At 43.9% G+C, this 21,513-nt stretch overlaps 1 protein-coding gene across 3 annotated transcripts in view; it reads right to left on the reverse strand.

Annotated features, from left to right (window-relative positions):
• Positions 1-268: 268 nt before the first annotated feature.
• The window catches only part of LOC147052315 (teashirt homolog 1-like), a 30,925-nt gene continuing 9,680 nt past the window's right edge, over positions 269-21,513 (reverse strand). For 2 of the 3 annotated variants that reach the window (XM_085918176.1, XM_085918174.1), the window contains exon 3: positions 269-5,028. In XM_085918176.1, the coding sequence (XP_085774302.1) occupies positions 1,478-5,028 (3,551 nt within the window). In that variant the 3' untranslated portion in view covers positions 269-1,477. Of the gene's footprint in view, positions 5,029-13,394; positions 13,951-21,513 lie in introns of those variants that run through there. The other variant, XM_085918177.1, reaches the window with a different exon arrangement.

Here is a 21,513-nt window from a genome sequence, read left to right on the forward strand (position 1 = left end):
GAGCTTATCATTCTTGTCATCTTTATCATTACTATAGTGGTATGATGTGGCTTTGCCATCAGTTATTTTTCTCTTAAATGCTGAAAAGAGAAAAGAGCATTTGTGAAGAATTGAAAATGTTCAAAATGGGGTGAAAAAATGTATTACACTGGGCTGGGAATGGATTTTGCTGTGATCGCTTTAATGTGCAGCAAAAAGGATGCTACAGAGCATTTTAATATACATTTGATGCACCATTATGACGAATGAATACACAACCACAAATGTATGACTGTTAACAACTGCTTTGGGGTTTATTTTACAATTGAGAAAGAAAAGAAACAATCTAACCGGTGCTAAAAACATTTCTTTGTTGTTTTTACAATATTGTTCATAAAACATTGAAATGTATAGTCATTGTGCATCGCTTATTTATTTTCCACATTATTTCATGCATCAAATCGGATGCAAGTAGAATTAAAATCATTTCTGTAAACCAAGCCAAAGAAGCTGAATTTGTATTTTAAAAAAAAGACACTTTGTAACTCTACAGCATATATTTATATACACAATTCGTTTTTTGCTTTTTTTTTTTTTTTTTTTATCATTTTTGTATAAAATGACAATATAAAAGTTAGAGAATGCACACACTGTAAGATACAAAGACTGCAGGGTCATTTCAAATGATGTCTTATGGGAGTACTGACATTTCACTGGTAATCATTTACAACTGTTTTCTTTACAGCTGAAAGCAACACCGGTAAAAAGAGGCAAATTGGAAAAAAAAAAATCAACACAACAAAACAAAAACAATCATCGTAAGTAAATTTAACAATTGGTGATACTTCACAATAAGGACATTTTTTTTATTTTAGCAAACTTGCATAAAATGGCAACCTTTGACTCACTGGAAGCAGCATTTCAGTTGTTCCAAGTGTTCATATAATCTTTTTTAATACAATAAAGCAGGCCATCTTCAAAACATTTCAATAACAGGAAACCATAATTACTTTTCTTTTTTACAAACGCAAAATTCAAACGTCTAAGGTGCTACTTCAGTCTTTCGGGGTGTTCTTAATTATTTTTGGTGTATACAATTAATTTTCTTCTTCATGTCAAGTATTGTACAGATTTCCATTCTTCCAATGCATTTTTACTTTTCACCATTGACACAGTAGTTGTATTTTTGCCATCAGAATATCAAAATCATTTTGTTTAATCTTGATTCACTAAAGTACATGCACAGATCAGACAAACAGCATATAAATATCTTATGAAATAAGTGTTAAAAAAAAGTAAAGTTTGGCAAAACAAAAACAAATCAACATGGTCCAGTCAGGCAATCATTACAACAGAAAATAAGACTTTTTTTTTTTTTTTTTTTTTCCTGTTGGCTCATTTCGGCCCAGTGCAGTTAACTGTGAACAATGTTGTTTTAGTGCAATGAAATTCTGGTCAGTTCTATAGCTGTCAATGTCTCTTGTCATCGACACCCTTCTTAAACTGACTCCATTTTGTCTAGTTTCTCTAGTTTATCCAAAGCTGTAACAAACACCAGGTGGTCCTCGGGAGACTTGCCATGGGTTTTACTGAGGTGCAACTTGACTGCGTGTTTGCTGACGAATGTCCGATTACAAAGTCTGCACTGGTACACGGAGCCAGTGTCGTCCTCTGGCGTAGTCAAGGCTGACAGGGAACTGCCGAATGTCATTTTGTCCGTGATCACCTTCGAGGCAGCCTGCTGCTCCCGTAGGTGTTCAGTTGACAGTTTGGACAGGTCCTTCAAGCTGAATCCCAAGTGAGACTCCAGGTGGCTGATATAGGAGGAGGGAGTTCTGAACTGGGAAGCGCAGTCACCACAGAGGAACACCGGCTGGCAAGAGTCCATGTTTTTGAGAAACTTGGTGCCACCGGTCCGTCTCAGCTGGTACTTGACATTGGCTAGCCAGTGGGAGATGGTCGTCATCGAGAGGCCCGTGAACTTACAGATGTGGACCCTTTCCTGAGGGCCCAAGTCAGTCATAGCGTAGCGGCCCTCTGGGGTCTCCCGCAAGCTGGAGGCAAACTGTGCCTGCAGGATAAGGAGGTGCTGGGGATTCCAGTTGGACTGCCTCCCTTTTCTCTTCTGCACTGGGGAGAGATCCTCGAGAGCATCCTCAAATGCACTGCCGTCGGCATCTGATTTCTCTGAGATGGAGGAGGGTGTTGACGATTTGGGAGTCAGTCTCCCGGTGAGGTTCTTTACCATATCAGAGATGTCCATGAGAGCGTTCTCTCTCAAAGGAGAGGAAACTGTTTCCGGCATGCTAATAATAGGTTTGTTACCATTTACAACATTGTTGACCGCACTACTGCTGTTGTTATTGTTAGTATTACTGTTACTGTTACTGTTGGTGCTAGACTTGCTTCTACTCAGGTCTATGGGTTGGTCGTTGTTTTCATACAAAGCAAAGTGGTTGATGGGCTCAGCGGTTTTGCCCTGAGGTGTTGGGTTGAAGGCTGGCTTTTTATCCATCATGCTGTTACTGATTTTGTAAAGCATGGACAGTGGGTCTGCTGCTGGGCTGACCCCTTTGGAGGCCTTACCCAGGTGTGTGTTCATGATTGACTGGAGTGCACTGAGAGGATTGACAAAAGGACTTTCTGGCGAGTGATCGGTAATGATGCCGAGACTGTTGCCGTTAGTGACCGGCGACTGGCATGCCTCGAGGCCGTTCTTTGAGTTGTTGTAGACATCCACAAGGCTTTCTTTAGGCTCCTTCTTGCAGATAAGCTCGGATTCTACACTGCCCGGGCTGGTACTTCTCACACCGGATGCTTTACCTGCAACTAGGTCGTTTGGAGAGGCCAGTTGCTCTCTCTGCTCCCTCAATGCGGGAGAGGGGGACTTAACCAACGAAGGAGGTCGAGCTCGCTCCGCGCTGACCGTCTTTTCCTCCTTTTCTTTCTTTACAGCGGCAGCTTTCCCTGTCACTTTCTCCACCAGCTCCTCCATGGCAGTGACGTTGCTCCTGAGTAGAGTAGGAGAAGTAGGGCTCCGAGGCGAGTGGATGACTGAATTGGGGTCACTCGCGAGCCCTCGAAGCCCACTGTTAAACATTGGCTGCATCTGGACACTCTGGATGGTGGGGGGCAGAAGAGTAGTCGAGCTCTTCATGGCACCTTGCAACTGATAAGCTGCATGAATGCTCGGATATCCACCCCAAGTGGGAGTGCCTGTCTGAGCCTTGCTAATAGCGCTTGACACCGTGTTTTCAAGGGATTTAAGAATATCTAGACCTTCTTTCGGAGTTTCCTCCAGATCTTCTTCTCTAAGATATTTATATGATGTGGTGTCAGTCTCAACTTTCTCACCCGAGTCATCTCTCTCCTCCTTGATTTTTTTCTCAACTGGCTCCCCACTTTCAAATTTCTCGTCCTCACTCACTTCCTTCTTTTCCTCTGAGCCCGAGGAGAGGGCAGGGGAAACCGGCTGAGACTTAATACTACCAGGTACAGGGAGTCTGGTGGTAGTAGGCGGCAGAGGGATGGACTGAATCTTCTCTTCAACCACAGGATCGAACACCAGCTGTTTGCCTTTCTTGGATGCAGAATTTGTGACCTTCAAAAAGTGACCTGTGACCATCATGTGAGCAGTAAGCTGTTGCAGTGTATCGTGCGAGCTGCCACACTCCATGCATTTCAGGATCTGAGCTTTTCGTGCTTCAAACTGCCACGTATAGCTGGCCCCATTCTGGTAGCCATATCGGTTGTTTGCTGTTACATAAGGATTGGCTACTGATTTTGCATCTTTGCTAATGTCACCAAGTGATAAACCACCTCCCCCACTACCGGCATGGACAGACTCTGGAGAGCAAGGGGAAATGATCGTATCTTGCATTGCTCGTTTTTTAGTGGAGGCGGGAACCAGTTTAGTGGCCAAGGCTGGCACTGGTTCTTTGAGAGGCACTTTTTGGTAATGCTTGGTCTTGATCATATGAACGCTGAGGTCCTGCAGAGATTCAAAGGAGTGGCCACAGTACATGCATTTCAGTACCTTCTGAGCATCCTCTTTGCCTTCCATTTCCATCAGGGAGCGTTTGCGGGGTTTGGACCAGCGCTTTCCCTGATCCTCCTCTTTGTCCTTGTTGTCATCTCGATAGTGGCCAGTCTCATTCATGTGGACTGTCAAACCAACCAGGGTGTCATAGGCCGCACTGCAATCTTTACAGCGGAATTTGCTTGCACCAGTGAAGACAGAGCCATACAGCTTATTGTTTTGACGGTATAGCTGCACTGTGCTGAAAAGGCTAGGTTCGGGTAAAAGATGGTAGGGGGTCTGCTGAAGAGTCTTGGCAAGTGCTGCTTGGTGCCAGTCATAGGCCACACCACTGCCATTATTAGTCCCGCCACTGCTGCTCCCGCTGCTGCTGGTTGCATTGTGGATGCTAACCGAGCTAGCGGCTGTGCCATTCGTGTTAACAGTTGTGGTGCTTGTGTGGCTAACGGTGGTGCTGGAGCCCCTGCCGTTGTGAGGACTGGTGACTATGTTGACCCCATTGCTCTTGTTGGTGGTCGTCGTTGTTGTTGCTGTAGAAACCGGGGCAGAAGAGGCAGCTTCTGAATTGTTGAGGGTGCTGTTTATACTGCCAGCTACAGCAGACTTGGATTTCATTAAATCCATTGTAATGCTGGACCAAGAGGCATCTGAAATGAGGTTTGCATAGACGGCTTTCATCTGAGCCAAACTATCTTGGAAAGATAGGCCATTGCTGGGCGAGAAGGGCAAGGTTGTACCTTCTTTCTCGTGACCATCCCGAGAGGAGGTACTTTTGAAATCTGTTAGTCTGTCACTGGCGTCACTAAGCGGGGACCCATAGCCAGCATCGGGGTTGGTGCCATTGCTGAGGGGAGAGTCTCTATAACTAGGAGGTTGGCCTCCTTCCACATCTTCCTCTTCCTCGTTGCACAAAAATTCTGTGTCCTGGCCGTCTAATGAGAGGCCGTCATCCTGGAGGTGTTCTTCCTCCTCTTGAGTGGGCGCCTTAAGTTCATCTTCGGGCATGTACGCTGTAGCACCGACAGAAGACAAAAATGGGAGAAAATTAATGATATAAATCAATCAGATAATTGATCAATATAAACCATTCACAGTCCATTAACACTAAGAGTGAAAATAAAATGACACAAATCTAACACAATGAAAAATGTAGCCCTTCTGTTCTGGAATTGTACATCTGTGTCTATATATATATATATGCATGCGTGACTTTATATTTTACACACATGTGGTTGTGAAAGCGTGTGGTGGAATAAGCCTCCGAGGGAAATATAAATCACTGCGCTTCTGACAGTTGTCCTTTTCCTACCCAACTCCCTATTCCTTCACACATGCCTCATGTTTCCAGGGAAATGACTGGCTGTTTGGCCTTGTTAGTCAGCTGCATGCTTGAATGTCCAACTCCCTTTTTTACTCTTTGTTTTTCTATTCTCGAAGCTTTATTGCCTCTCAATCACCCCGTGCTTGAAGTTCAACTCCACAAATGTTAAGATTATGCAACTGATCTGGTGAGGGGGAAAAAACCACTAATTGGAAGGGATTGCAGCTTTTCCTAACCAAGTCACCCAAGCTAAAGGTCACTCCCATTTGAGATAATAAGCACAGAAACTGACAAAACAATGTTATTTGGAATCAAACTGCTCGTGATTGTTAAGAAGACGAGTATGGGGTAGATAGACAATACATTGTAAAAATGAACAAATATCGAAGCTTGAGGGCAGGGACAAGTGTGTGTGTGTGTGTGTGTGTGTGTGTGTGTGTGTGTGTGTGTGTGTGTGTGTGTGTGTGTGTGTGTGTGTGTGTGTGTGTGTGTCCACGCGCACATGCGCATACGCACTGGGTAGAGAACACACTCCAAGCAAGCATACGAAAAGAAAGACATTAGGTGGTTGGAGAACAACGTGAATGAAAAGTAGACACGGGGAATGAAGAACAAGTAAGGATGAGGTGTTGGGTTTTCTCGGCGAGAAGGGGGGAGTAAGTAGAAACGTGAGGAAAAAAAAATAGAGAGAGTGAGAGAGGCAGGGTGACAAGAAAGACAGCCCCCTAGCTTCTTCCTTTATCTCCTTCCTGCATGGTGAGATGTGTGTCCTAGATGCCAGTATCAATCTTTCCTGATGAAACAGATGTGCTGTCAGCTTCAAACGGCACGCTAACCTGTCATATCATAATCTAAGTGGACATAATACCTGATATATATACACTGGCACCATTTACTGCTGCCTGAGAGGAGATGGGTGGATGAGGTGGGGGAAGTGAGCAGCTGCACCGTGCACTGTGACTATGTGATGATGTGCATTTGAGCGCATCGGTTTGGGAATGCACGTTAGCCCGCACGCTCACCTTCACAATGCGGCGCACACTTAGCTGCTCTTACAGTGCAAACGAGACTCCGTCTAACCATTATATTGTCTATAAATCGAGAGTGTGCTGCGTGCTGCTGATACACCCTTCTCCAAATGAGCAACTTACCTCCCCCCCTCCTCTCCCCACCCCAATGCCTGACAGGATTTCAGTGAAATGAGAGCACTACAGGAGAACCTGGCTGCGCTTCAATCCCACTGACAGACTGAGACTGAGACAGTTTCTAAAACTCCTGAAAATCCCTAACACAGCAGATTAGCATTATGTGATGTACTCTCTACAACACATCTGCAGAGTGTCTCCGGTTAGGGTGACTTCCCGCACCAACCTGCTTCCAGAGCATAAGGATGTCAATGCATATCAGCCATTTAATATACAATGCATCCTGCAGAATGGCTAGCCATTCATCACCAGCCCCATTGTACAGTAGGAATAACCTAGCTGAGTCACTCATGTCAGCTGCAGTCCAAAAATAGCTAAAACCCTAATAGTTGGAGATATAGAAATCACATTGTAGGAAAGAGAAAAATATGTGGATGAGTGACAAAACACAGACTGCAGTAAGGAGGGGCTTCGAGCGATGAGCAGGTCGCCAGGGAACCCTTTGACGATCCCTGTCAATCAATTTCTGTCCTGCCATGTTGTCATGGAAACAACAAAGAGGGAGCTATCAAAAGCACAGAGACAAAAGGGTGGCGGAGAGAGACATTTGTAAAAAATCATAGGCAGTATCCAGATTGTTTTGCAAACCATAAATGTACATTAGTGATGAAACACAGTTAAAGTTAGCCTGAAATAAATTATCTCTGCCACGCCTTTGAAATGCTCATCTGGCAGAATGCTGAAATTTGAATTGGCAATGAGGTAAAAATATTAAGAGCTACACATCAAACATGTACACATCAATCACTGCTACCCGAAGATGTGTGAACGTAACATGAGATCATATTAACGTCCATCCTTTGCCCGCAACACCATCAACGTGTGTTTGTGTCCTGCGTGATGTCACAGCAGTAGGAAAGGGCGGGCTACGGGTGGGCTAAGGCTGGCATCCCTTGCGGTTTAGGTTGCAGAGTGGGTGATAGCTGTGAGCAGGGCCATCTGCACGGGCACCAAAGCGCTTGTCACTTTTGCTTGGGAACGCGCCGCATTCAAGGAGACAGGCGGCAGCGTGGCCAGGAGAGTGCCACGACTCACTGTCACAAACTGCCGCCGTCAAGCCCCGCCACCAGCCACTCTCGCAACAACGGCAACATATTAGCATCTCAGTGTATCACTCATCTACAGTGGGTAATACGCGACTAATAAGTGTACAAGTGCGATATCAAATATGGTAGAGTAGCACCTTTAGATATTATAAAGGGCCCCCCCTGGAAAAAAAAAAATAGATTGACACACTATGAAGCTTTAAATAGATTCTAATGTCTCACACTACAAAATATTGGACAAAAAGTTAAACGTAAGAGGGTACAAGAACAAAGTGTGACTTTTCTCAACTACCTCATCAATTGTTACTCGAACTAAAATGGATGAAAATTCTTCCCTTATATGTTACAATATGATATATAATAATTAAACGTGCTCTTGAAAGTATGTGCTCTGCTATGTAAAAAGAAAAGTTATTCTTATTTCTTAAGAATAGAGCAGACCAGAGGAGATGTGGTCCAGCCGCACAGAGAGGACAGAGACACAGTTGATTATATTTGGCAGTGAACGCCCTTCATCTTGTGTCAATACAAAATTGGGCTTCAGTGTGACAACATGGTTGACCAAAGAAGAGATCATCTTTAAAACATTCTTCCCCATACACAGTGACTTTTTTTTTTAATAACTTGATTTCTGTAAACGATACCAGATTGAATGCAAGCAGAGTACACGTCTGCAATTTGGCAAGGAGTGGAGCGGCAACACATCACTCCTTTTCAAAACTTTTCTATCTCTTTCCCACCCATCTGTTTTTTTCCCCCCTCTGCTTTTTCTCTTCTTTGCAGAGAGTCGGCTTGGTTGTTAAATCAATAACACTCTCTGTCAGGCTCACAGAGCTTCACCATTTGGCCGCTGTCAAAGCCAAACAAACCAGATAAGAAAGGCAGAAAGAGTGAAACAAGAGTGAAAAGAAAGAGATGAAACCAGTCAGCTTCTCCTCACTTGCCCCTTTTCTCCAACACCCCTTCTTCTATTTATTTGCACACATTTCTTTATTTATTTGATGTGCGTTTGGGAAGAGGGGGCAATCACAGCAGTCGTTTGCAGCACTAATGTCCAATCACAGGTCCCTTCACTCATGTGATTTAGGCAGTGCAAGAGTGGGTTTGCGGAGAACAAGGCTGGCGGTGGTGGTTTGTTGTGTGGCGGCATTGGGGGGGGGGCGGGGGTGCAGGCCGGGGCCGTTTAGGCTGGCCCCTAATAGGAAACTGGCAGTCTTATTCCTTCCCCAGATTCTGTTTGTCACCCTGCTCTCCATTACGTGCCTCTCAACACTGATGGCTTTGGACAGGAGCTGATCAAAATGCCATCGCTTGACCTACACGCTGTGGCAGAATGAGACGCACACAGCGCGGAGAGAGTAGGGGGGGAGAGGGGGAGATGGGATGAGATATAAAAAAAAAAAAAGAGGAGGAGTTTTGTATGGTAGATAGAAGAGAGAGTGCAGCGGTGGGGAGGGTTGGAGGGGAGGGGTGATTGCTCTCGGACCTGGACAAGAGGGCTGTAAATAAAATGACATTATTATTTCCTCTGTCCCGTCATGTAGAAAAGCCAATTATGGTAATGCAGCTGCCGGCGTGTCAGAGGGAATGTTGGGATGTGCTTCCCGTGAAGCGGCTAACATGAGAGCCATGGCCTGCTTGAGGAACACAGGACTAATTTTGACAGGCGATTGCAAAAAAACGGCAGAGGACAGAAAGACAAGAGGACCGGGAGATGCAGAACATAAAGCCCGAACCTAAACTTTTGTGTGATTCCCAATCACTGTTTGTGTGTGAGGACAGATGATCAGGTGTATTGAATTTCGTATAATCTGGTCGAAAATTTTCTCTTTATCTATGCCAGTGACATGTAATTGACAGGCGAAACCATTGAATGCTCTTTCTGTAGCAGAAGCTACACTTCACAAGTGCACCCACTTGTCATTTGTATTCCAGAAAGATTTCACGTTGAGTTAGTAAATTGAGTCAAACATAATTATCAATCATTATTAGTTTTGTTTGTGGTGTGCATAAGATTTTGGTTTGATTTAAAATCATGAAAAAAAGCTCCTCTAAAGTGACCAATATTATAATATTATACAAAGTGTTAGAATGCAGAATTTTAAATACTTGACAGAATTTTCCAAAATTTGGTTTACTGCATTAACCAAGACAAAAATTGTATAATGAAAAGAATCAATGACGTGCACTTTGGTGATATGGATATGATATACGTAGCTACATCAACCTCAGAGCAGCTTTCAAGCTAAAAGTTCACCTGAACATTTGATGGGTTGAATTATGCAAAGATGACAGCGAAAGAGCCGGATATTAAGGATGAAGGCGATCATTTACTGATTCGTTCTCATCTGATTGCAGGCTTCTTCACGTATCCCGTGCCTCCAGTGTGCCATAGGGGGGCTCACCTTCAAGTAACACCTCTGGTACATTTCCCCTTTGACTCTCAACACCCCCCTCCTTTCTTGTTTAATACCATCAAGCTCTTCCGCTCCCCCAGACGTGCTCACATGCTCACATGAGTCTCCCCCCAAGTGGAATAATAGGAGCATATGGTCTAGGCAGCACCTACAGGGCCTTAAATAACTGCTGCAGCATTCCAACTCGATGTACCAATTTATCTCTCACCCCTCTCTCCAGCCCATTTCAAAACACCTCTAGCCTGAGTTGAGCTCAGCAGATAGTAGCAGATGGGACATGTTATTCTGCAGATACATAGGGCTGCATAATGGACCTAAGCAGAAAGTGAATGCGAATAAGCGCTGTACAAACAGGACGACTGCAGAAATTCTGCATTACTTGCAGATATTTAGTCAAGCGCCGGTAACAACAGTTTGCACCGGTAACAACAGTTTGCTAATAGAACTGCGTGAAAGTCTCTTTCAGGCAGCAACAAAAAAAGCTTAAATGAAAAAATCTCCCTGGGTGGCTCAGGTTCAATGTCTTCACCAGCTGCCATAATAGTGCTATGGGAAAGTCCTCCATCAGCTACTTGCTCACCTTGAATAAACGCATCATGCCTAAATGCATCCATTGGAGCTTAATGTCGGCAATACATGACTGTAGGTCAAGCAGAAGAGGTCAGAGGTTAGACAGGTAGTCAGTGCTAAGCTTGTAGAGGTCACACTCGCATGTAAATACATCAATATGTCCCACAGACGCCCTTCCACCTGACCTCTAAAAAGTGCGTTATGGATTAACGGTAGCTCTGTCTTTGTACATACAGGTGTGGAATCCGTGTCAGCCTGGTTAGCATGTGTGTTTATGTGTGCATGTGTGTGAGAGAGCGGTAGTCAAGAAAAAAAAAGTGTGAAAGGTACTGCTGTTTTATTTATAGAGTAAGCACTATTTATACCCAACTAAAAGATTGGTTTAGAGAAGCGGCTCTCAATTACAGAGGGCACATGCACACCAACACACATTCATGCATTGCTAGGAGTTGAATGAGATAAGATTTTTTTGGTGATAAAAGTTGATTAACTAATGTTATTGATATCCAGTCTGCAACCATTTTTCTCCCTAAAAAAAATTAAGCATTGAAAGTTTGTACGTGGCTGTGCTACCAGTCTCATTTTTTGGTCAAATACTTCTACACACTTGTAGCATACAGCCATAATGTGTAGTGATGTAAGTTGTGAATGTGATATGAATAAAGTTCTTGTGAACATACATTAGTTGTACAAATACTATGACATAACTAGTGGTGATCGTATTATTGTAGGCTCATTCACACATTTTTTTTTTTGGACTCTTGACACTGACGTTTGTAGATTGAGTGGTCTATTTAACCAGACATTTTTTGCTGTATAGGACAAGACCGACAGAAGACGGAAAACTCAAAAGTCCAATGTAAACTGCTCAATCAGAAGACAAGATGCCAATCATGCCAACGCATGATCGTTGATTAATTAAATTCAAGCTTTTAACGTGGAGTAGTAAAGGTTGACTAATCGGTTCGACCACTAACACACACATGCGCACACACACACCTACACGTTCACACACACACAAACACACACAGGTAGGGCTGCAAGAAACATTGGCTCTTCTTTTTTTACAAGCATACCCTAACAACACATTCAGATATTGGCAATACTACACAGCTGTATGTCAGTTGTGCAAGAGTTTTTTTTTTTTTAGCCAGCACTGACTGAGTGTTCTTCACGGAGTACGGGAGGGTTTAACATGCTGGGGATCAATACTGTGAACCAGCAGCAATCAATAGTAATTCATCTGGCTTTTTTTTACATGTTCATTCTCACTCACACTCACCATGTACAGAACCACAGAAGCGCAATACATAAATAAACACACCGGCATACCTATAACCACAGAAATGCATTAACACACACCTGAACGTCTGAAACGATTGCAGTCTCTATGCAAACGCAGGTTCAATAAACCCGGGAGGAATTTATTTATTTTTATTGAGCACATCAGACCATCCTGGTCTCTGCATAACAAGGCTTGTATAATTAAACCATAAATTTAAGGGTGCTCCTTTAATTACCACAGACAATGTCAGGAGGCAGCAGAGTAAACAAATGGCTTAGAAGTGAACGAAGAAAAAAAAAAATACACCACTATGACAGACCAATGGAGCTATTCGATTTGGTGGGCTTGTTGTTGCGCTTGAAAAGAATGAATTGACTCTACTGTATGTGTAAAAGGAGCATGACATGTATGTCCTCCTTCTCATTCCAAGACAGGTTTTGAGTAATGCAGGCTTTCTGCAAAGTGAAAGGAAGAATAACCAGTGAAATCTTATCACTGAGTGCATGCCTAAGCGCAAATCTGTATATCTGCATGGAGAGGGTGGGAGAATGTTTAAATGTGCGTATTCATCTCTCTTACGGATAATACCGTTAGTAGTATAATATATTTGTGTGAGGTGGATGAATGGATGGATTTGCGTGCGTGCGTGCACAAAGGCACATTTCAGGTCAATGTCAACATGCAGGCCTGCTTCCCAACAGCTCAGCTAATTACACAAGAGCCCCGAAGGCCACTTAGAACAGGTTAGCTAATTAACAAACAGACTGATTGCAGATTAATTGAGAGGTGTTCCTAATCTCTCCCCCCCTAAACACAATGACAAATGCTAACTGGTGCTAATTAGGTCGGTATGGAAGAGTGGATGTTATATTTACAGTTGCGGTGGCTCATACGACTTGTAGCTTTAATGCAGATACCTTTGAAATTCATTCATCCATCTTCAGTACCACTTATATTTACTAAGGTCACGGGTCTTGCAGCCTATCCCAGCTGATTAGGAGGCCTGAGGCAGTGAACACCCTAAACTGGTCAGCAGCCAATTACAGGGCACAAATAGACAAACAGCCATTCACACTGGAGAAAACCCATGCAGACAAGAAGGGGAACATGCAAACCCCACACACAAACCCAGAGCCCGGATTTAAACCCACAACATTCACATATCGAATAAATTGTGACAAATATAGAATAATTTATGATATTTCATAGAGTAACTTATAACCTTCAATCAGGACAGAAGGGTAATACAGTAGTAACACAACCCCAAAACTTCCTTGCTCAACAAGGTGTGCCAGTGACCTTTTGGTGTCCAATATGCCTGAGTTCATGTCTACTTCCTTGTATAGGTCATGAAATCTGAAACAGCCTCAACACAATGGGCTATGGCAGATTTCCACAGCAAATGGAAGCCAATAGGTCCCTCAAGGGACCTGATCCAGCACCCATCTGTGGGATGACTGCCAGTGGGAAATACACACTGCTTTAACGCCCCTAACACACACACACTTTGTCTCACTTTCTTTCTGACTCACTTTCTTTCTCTCTCTCTGGGTGGTCGGCTGGTTAGCACGTCTGCCTCACAGTGCGGAGGTTGTGGGTTCGATTGCAGCTCCAGCCTTCCTGCGTGGAGTTTCCCCGCAAACTCCGGCTTCCTCCCACATCCGAAAAAAACGATTGAGCACTCCAAATTGCCTATAGGTGTGAATGCTTTGTCTATGTCTGCCCTGTGATTGGCTGGCAACCCTGTTCAGGGTGTACCCCTGCCTAAGGCCCGAAGTCAGCTGGGATAGGCTCCAGCACGCCCGTGACCCTCATGAGAAGAAGTTCAAAAATGAATGGATAAAAGGATTGACTGATTGGTTGGTTGATTGATTGATTGATATCACTCTCACATATGCAGTGCACATGCAAGGACAGACACACGTGTATTTTAAGCTGCCCCACAAAATATACACACTTTCACCTTTCAACCTCTGACCTCCATCAGCACCAAAGTTAATAATCTTTGTCTATGCATTCCTTTCTCACTACCACCTGCATCTTTTGAAATCCCGCATCACCTGATTACACACACAGACAAGAAACCAAACAGTACATAGTACAAACACATTCGCTAAGTACGCACGCACACACAATCCATGACAAGACAACAGCCAGCAGCAGCTGCTTCCATCTCCTAGCAACGGCCAGCCTGATACATGACCCAATGATGGATAATTACCGTAAATCACCACAGCTCACACACTAACAGGGAGCTAGAGGTAGGAGAGCTGGGGAAAGAATGGAAAACAAGGACATAGGAGGGAGGGAGGAGAGCAAACGGGCAGGGGGGAGATCAGAAAGAGTGGGTCCAGACTGGTCGTGTGTGCACTAATGCATCTTGAATAGCTCAAATTCATTTGCTTTTTGAAGCACACATTCATTCTGTCTTTGGTGTGCTAATGCACTCCGTCATATACACTTTTAACACACACTCCAGCAAAGGGCCACACAAAATAAATCCATGCATGACCACGACTGAAAACACATCAATATTGAGCAAAATGAGGGTGAAAAAAAAAAAAAAAGGTCCACCTGCCGCTGCTCTAAGGGCATTGTCACTGTAATCTGAAACTGTAGGCCACGCCTCCTACTGAAGCTCAGTCGGACGATTCAGCTCTTTCATAAGCAGGCGCCAATCAAAAAGGCAGACGGTGCTGGAGGGTGGCTTGTGATGACAAGAGAAACTGCTGCATTGATACAAAATAAATGACCACAAAAACAGATTTTTTTTCTTTTATTTGAGTAATTGGTCTACTTTAAAAAAAATGTATTTACTTGATGCACTTGTTAGTTTACTTTAGTGTAACTGTATTTCTATTTTCAAAACTAGATCATGCCTTTTATTGTAAATCGTGTTACAAAGTCGCAAACTTTGATTAAAAAAAAATGCTCGTGTTGTTTATTCATTATCGCACTTTGCCTCATTGCTTTGTCACTGTTTGTCACGTCCTCTTCTTTTCCATCCCTCCCTCCCTCCCTCTCTGTACGAGTCCTGGCTTCTGCAGACATTTGATCTGGCTGCCTTGTGATAGATTGACAGGTAATGAGGAGGTTGAAGGAGCGACAGAGACAGGAGCAGGTGTTCAGCAGAGTCTTTTTGGCCAGCGCTAAGCTGCCATGTCCTTCACTGCTACACCTCACGCCCCACTCTTCTTCCTTGCTCACTTACTGAATTCTTCCTCTCTTTTCCTGCCTTCTCCTCCCTTTCACCATCCCCCCTTTCTCTTCGTGAGCAAAGAGGACTATGCAATCCATCACACAATGACACGTTCGGACATGGACTGTCTTTATATGAAGGGAAAAAAAGAACAGCGATGTGGAAATAAATAGATAAATGAGCACCGAGTCCCATGGCAGAGGGAAAGTAGGACTGCAACTGGTTCATTCAGACCGCTTCAAGGAGAGACTGATTTGTAGCATCCAGTGCGGAGGAAACTTTTTTTTAAATTGGTTGAATGAAAAAAAAACATCCGTTGTGCCTAATATTGTAAAAGACATGACCAATGCAATATGAAAGGCAAGAATCCATGTTTCGCTCAATATCTTAATCCCTGAACACACAAATGGAAAGGTATATAATTGTCATCTGAGGTTTTTATACATCTCTGAGAGAACCAAAAATCATCATTCTTCTCTTTGAAATGATCTCAAATGATTTTTTGCGTACAGCTCTTGTATTGGATCTCAAGCGATTGTGCAGCTTTACATAATCAAGTGTTGTCTCAGTCGGAGCACCCTCTACATCTGACCTGTTTCGTTCTTGCTGACTCTGCATTGCTTTGTGTCATAGCTCACCGACTAAGCATGCAGGTGGAGTACAGAAGACAATTTAGTGAGAGCAGATTTCTGACAAAAAATGAAAGGGAAGGAAGGATAGATGGCATTGAAAAGGTCAAGCAAGGGAAAAAATGTCTTTCCAAAGAGTAATTTCCTTCAACTTTACTGCTCTGTATTTAAGTTTGCTTTAATTACAAGTCAAATATCCACTGTAGCATGAATATACTGTACGTATCTTGAAGACAGTAAAGGCGGCGGTTGTTCTGCTGTCAAAAGTGCAGAGACAGTAGAATAAAAACAACAACTCTTGGGCCTATAAATCCATCTCTCTGCTTTACAACCAGCACTAAAGGGCGAGTCACCCACCTAAATCAGCAGGCCAGAGGAGACGCCATGGTTAAAATGAGAAGCATTTGCATGTTTCTTCAAGCATTCCTGAGAGGTGAACAAGTAAGCAGTTATATCAACATGATAGTTCAAACACTTCAGATTGATGAAGAATGTTGATTACACTCGACGCGATGGATGCCGTGGACTCGCTGTCATAAAAGACTCTTCTAAAGTGAAGTGGGAGTTTGTATACGAATGAAGATTTTATCGACATTTTCCTTTGAATCTGCATAACCACAAATGGATTTACTGTTGAAATCCAGCACCTGAGCAGCTCTCTTTCTTATTCATAGTTACATAAAAGTTGCATCACATGGACAGTCTTACAGACACTTTAATTATTAAAAAAGAAAGCCAGATAAAAATGTGTAGAATTAAAGAGGAAGCCACCAAGCTTAAAATGAGCCTTCCTCGATTGTCACTGTTCTCAAAGCGAACTTGCCATCAGAAAAAAAAAAGTAAAAAATGTCACCGATGGTATTCAAACACACTTTGCCGTCATTTCCTAACTCCAATAGCCACACATATGTGCACAAACCTGCACGCGGGCACACACACACACGGACCAAACACACAGACACCCACAAATACGCACTTTTTAAGCCCTCGCTTGGCATCAGCTGTCACGCAACCTGTCTCGGAAAACTAAGCAGAGACAGACGCTGTCAACTTAGAGTGCCTCAAATGCCCACACTGAGAAAGGCAGAGGAGAAATCAGGCCTGTCTCCCGGTATAATTTGCACTAATCCTTCATGGGAGATAGTAAAGTCTATGGCATATCTGCCTAATAGCATCAGTCAGCGGCAGGTTCTAATCTCATATTTAGACCCGTTTCCATCACGGACTGACGACAAAAGCACCAGCACAGTGTGATTACCTTCTTCTTCTGCTTCTTCTTCTTTTTACATTTCTGCATGACTTGACTTCTGATAATGGTGGCGGTTTGACAAAATATAAGACGCAAAACTTCATCTCTTAGTGGAGGTGGGAAGAAAGTCATTCCGGGCAACTATAAAAAAACAGGTAGATTGAGGCAAAGGGAATCAAGTAGCTGGCTATCCACTGGAGTCAGCGCACACAATCACGCGAGTGCACATTTACATTCATAAAACACGAGCGTATTTGCGTGCAAGCGCCAACACACAGCGCACACACACACACACACACACCTTTTCAGAGCATTTACAACCTGTGGTGTTTGTCCTGTTCTGCTGGCTCCTTTACCACGTGCATTTGAATGCGGACTGGAGTGCATCCCTCTCTTTCAGACAGCACCATAAAAGAAGACACACACAATAAGGGCTCCTTTGAGTCGAGTGGGGCTGCCTGGGGGTAGGCAAGCACCTCCAAAACTGCCACAGTGCTTTAACTTGTGTCGCAATGAGGTGCTAAGCCTTTCTGAATAATAAGAGATTACTCATAAAGATGACAAACAGAACAGAAACAAACTACACAAATGCCCTTTAGTAGCAGTTTTTTTCTACAACTCCGTGTGAGTGTGTGTGTGTGTGTGTGTGTGTGTGTGCGTGCGTGTGTCAGTCAGCCGAGAAAAGGGAGACAAAAGTAGGGGCAGTAGTGCAAGGATCCTAATGAAGCCGTAAATCAGAGTCCGATGAGAACAGACTCTGAAGGGAGATCACATCACTGGAGATCAATGCAGACAGCCGCACGCACGCACACGCAAACACACACACACACCAGGATGAAGATGAGAAGCAGCCAGACGCAAACACATGCCAGAATTCCCTAGCGAGGCCGACTTACGGACGTACAAGCGAGTACGTGTGCATAAACGCACGGAGACCGAAGCGCACGCTGTCATCTCCAAGCTATTAAACCGTGTCCATGCTGTCCCACTAGAACCCACCCATGGGTTGAGGAGTCCCACCTTTTTTGTTCAATCCAGCTCGTCGAAATCACATCGGCTGTGATATATGGTGCCATAACTCTGATAGCCACAATCAATCTCTGCTTTAAAGACACATCCATCTTCAGGAATGCTGATGGTGTGGGGAGGGATAGAAGGAGGAGAGGCAGGGGAAAAGGGGTGCTGCTCTGACCTCATTGTTTTGGGGTTTTGGGGTCTTTATAGGTCATGTGGGATCCACTGAGTGATAACTGTCAGCTCACATCTCCCTTCAAGAATAAGGCTCATGAAAATAAATGACAAGGGTATGTTCTAAAACCCAAACCGTTCCACCAACATACCTCCAAAATCTAAAAGTGATAAAAAGTAAACATCTTCATAGAAATGCACAAGCTGGTATAATTGCAAAAACTGGTCGCTCCCATCATTCTTACGTTCCCATAATAGCTACGTATATATAAGTTGAGCACAGTACAGTCCATTGGTGGAACCCTTGCAGCTCCAAAACCATCACTTGTCAGGAGGCCCCCAAAAATGTTTAGATTTGTCAATAATTGGTAAAAAGAACATTTGGATTGACCAACGACCAGTGATACAATGTCAAATACTTTAAGTCTCTCGTTTCACTAGTAAACGCAACACTTTCCTCTGCTCTGGACCAAAAGCTTTTCTTGGCCATTGTACGACTGAAACACTCAGCATTGGAACTCCCACACGACACACTACCTTGGGCTGTGTGTACAGAGGAGGGGGCGAGAAGGATTTAGTAGACTGAGATGGGAGAGTTGAAAGGGATGAACTATTCATGACCTCCAGAAAGGGTCACCACTCTGTGATACCGCCACTGAATATTGGCCTCAGTGACATATAACGGCTTTTAACCCTCTTAGACAAAGAAAGGAAACATTTAGACTGTCAGGAAGGCTCCCTTCTGTTTTCTTCTTTTGGGGGTTTGCTTCCCTTTACTGGCTCCTTTTCTTCTTTTCTTACCACCTCATGCTGCCGAAAGTTGGATTTTTAATTATTGAACAAAGACTCTCACAGAATTTCTGCAGAAGCTCTTCAGGCTTTCTGTCCTGTTTGCCAAGTATCAATCGATAGAAGTTACTGTTGCATTCTAATGTTATGTAGTTTTGTTGTTTTATGATTTCGATCTAAACTTACTGTAAGTAATGTGTGAATTCTGACCTGAGTGACACGAAGAACCCGGAAGAGTGAAGTAACATCAGGTACAGTGGATGTAAAAAGTCTACACACCACTGTTCAATTGCCAGGTTTTTGTGATTTAAAAATGAGTCCAAACTAAATTTAAATCGAAAAGGAATACGGGCTAAACCTGTACAACTTAAAATTAAACACGTGTGGATGTTCTTTTATTACTGATTAGTGACCTAGTTAAAGCAGTTTTGAAAGGGGAATGCCCCCTTTTGCAAAACTCAAAATTCCAACAATAAAGTGAGATGCTTTAATGGTTCTGGAACTTGCTCCGATGAAGTTTACCCTGGCAAGGAATGACAATGTGGACGGATGAAGGGTGAGGATGAGAAGTGAGCCGGTGATGGATGGGAGGAAGTTTGAAGAAGTGTAAATGCACGGTGCTGAGACATTAACTCAAAAAGTTGTAGAGAGCATGCCGTGACTGTACAGAACTAACTTGCTATTCTAACTCTCGCTTTCAGACCCCTTTAGAGGTCTGACCAGGCAGGAAAGCCGAAATCTCCTTGTCAAACGACACTTTTGTGGCAGCTATGCAGAATGTCAATGTAAGCAAAGAATGTTAGAGGGAGAGTGTAACCAGAAGGCAGCCAATAAAAATGTCTTCAAGTCGACTCCTTGATTTAACTCCAACAATAAAGTGGTGTGTGTTATTGGGAGTAAATGATCAAATTGTTGCTGAAAAATCTAAACTGGTTTTCCAAAGTTAAATTATCCTCAATGTTTTTGGGTGTGGACTGACAGGCAATTTCTTATATAATTGTGGACTCACACTGTAGTCAATCAGGTACACACAGTTGTAATGAATACAGAGCGGACGGAACCATAACAGGGCCTTTTTTTAGCACCAGCCAAAGTGAACAGGGAGGGTTGAGGTAATCGGTGGGAATGGGGTGGGGGGGGTGGCTATCGAGAGAAAATGAGGAGAGTGAACGGCGGGGGTGGGCTGAGGGTGTAGAGATGAGGGAGGAAGGGAACAAGGGAGAGAGGGAGGGTTGAGTGTTGGAATGAACTCTCTCAGGCTTTGTGGTGCGCGTTTCCCAAGGCCCCTGCCTGGCCCCTTTGATAAATGACACATGTCATTCTGTCAGCTTGTGACACTGCAGCTGGGAGGCCCTGTGATGTATGGCTCTGCTGAAAAAGGAAATCAACTTTTTTCCCCCCTCTCGCTCTCTCCTTATCCCAATGTCTGTCTGCCTCTCTCGTCCTTTCTCCCTCTGCTCTCTCCCTCCTCCCCTCAGCCTGAGCTGAGTGCATGGCCTTTTTATATGAGGATTTAGGTTTCCCCTGGTCTAGTGAGCTCCCACCTCCTCTTTCTTCCTACAGCAATAGAGAGGCATACGCAAAGCCGGGTTGAGGTTAGTTCATTCTCAAAGCCACGCATGCACACACTGTGTTATTATCCTCATGTGCAAGGCTGAAACTTCAGGAAAGGACACTGTATTGGAGTTGAACCCAGGAGTACACAGTTTCTTTCTTTCTTTCTTTCCGTGTGTGTGTTTATGTGCGTGCGTGCATGTGTGTTTGTGTGTGAGTGTGTGAGGGGTGGGGGGCACAGAATTCCAGTTAAGCAGGATGACTGGTGTCTCCCACTGGGTCATCTGTCATCCATGTGTTTGACTGGAGGATGAGCACATGCAGCTTAACTGTACACACACACATGCACACACATGCAGTCCCACAGGAACTGCGAATGAACTTTGAAAAGTAAGCCACGCACACACACATGCAAGTATAAACATAAGCCCTTGAAAAGCAAGAAAAAGCAAGGAGCCTGCACCATCAATCTTCAAACGGTGAAAACACTTATGATGTAGAGATGTTATTTTGTAGTGCAAAAGGATCCAGCCAATGAACCTTTCCCAAGAGGCCAACCCTCAGCCGCCCTCATGGCAGACAGCCTATCACAGCAACCAACTGACCCCTCCTCTCCAAGAACCGCCCACATAATGGGTGGGCTTAAGTAGAGGAATTGAAATAAAAAAACTAATTTAATTACAGTATGAAGGCATAGTTAAAAAAAAAAATAAAAAAAAATAATCACCTCATAGTACTTTTGTGTCATAGTACATATACGGTAAACTGAGACAAAAGACGAAAGAGAGTAAACCAAACATTGAAGGGAATTCACAGATTGTCCGTACTGCGGCTACCTGGAGGTCATGACCTGTTCACGACCCCATCAGATGTCTTCTCTGGTTGGGGGGTAGGTTAGGGAGGGGGGGGGGAGGCAAGGCATCATTAGGACTGAGTGATGAGTGGTGCGGGTGTCAGACGACTGTAGAGCAGTACTACCACTGCATTTATACGTGCCAGAAGGCCCTCACAACACTGTAAACAGCAGTGTGTGTTTGTCTGTG

The sequence above is a fragment of the Syngnathus leptorhynchus genome, chromosome 8 (assembly GCF_054491065.1).
Source record: "Syngnathus leptorhynchus isolate UIUO chromosome 8, UIUO_Slep, whole genome shotgun sequence".
NCBI classification, from domain to species: domain Eukaryota; kingdom Metazoa; phylum Chordata; class Actinopteri; order Syngnathiformes; family Syngnathidae; genus Syngnathus; species Syngnathus leptorhynchus.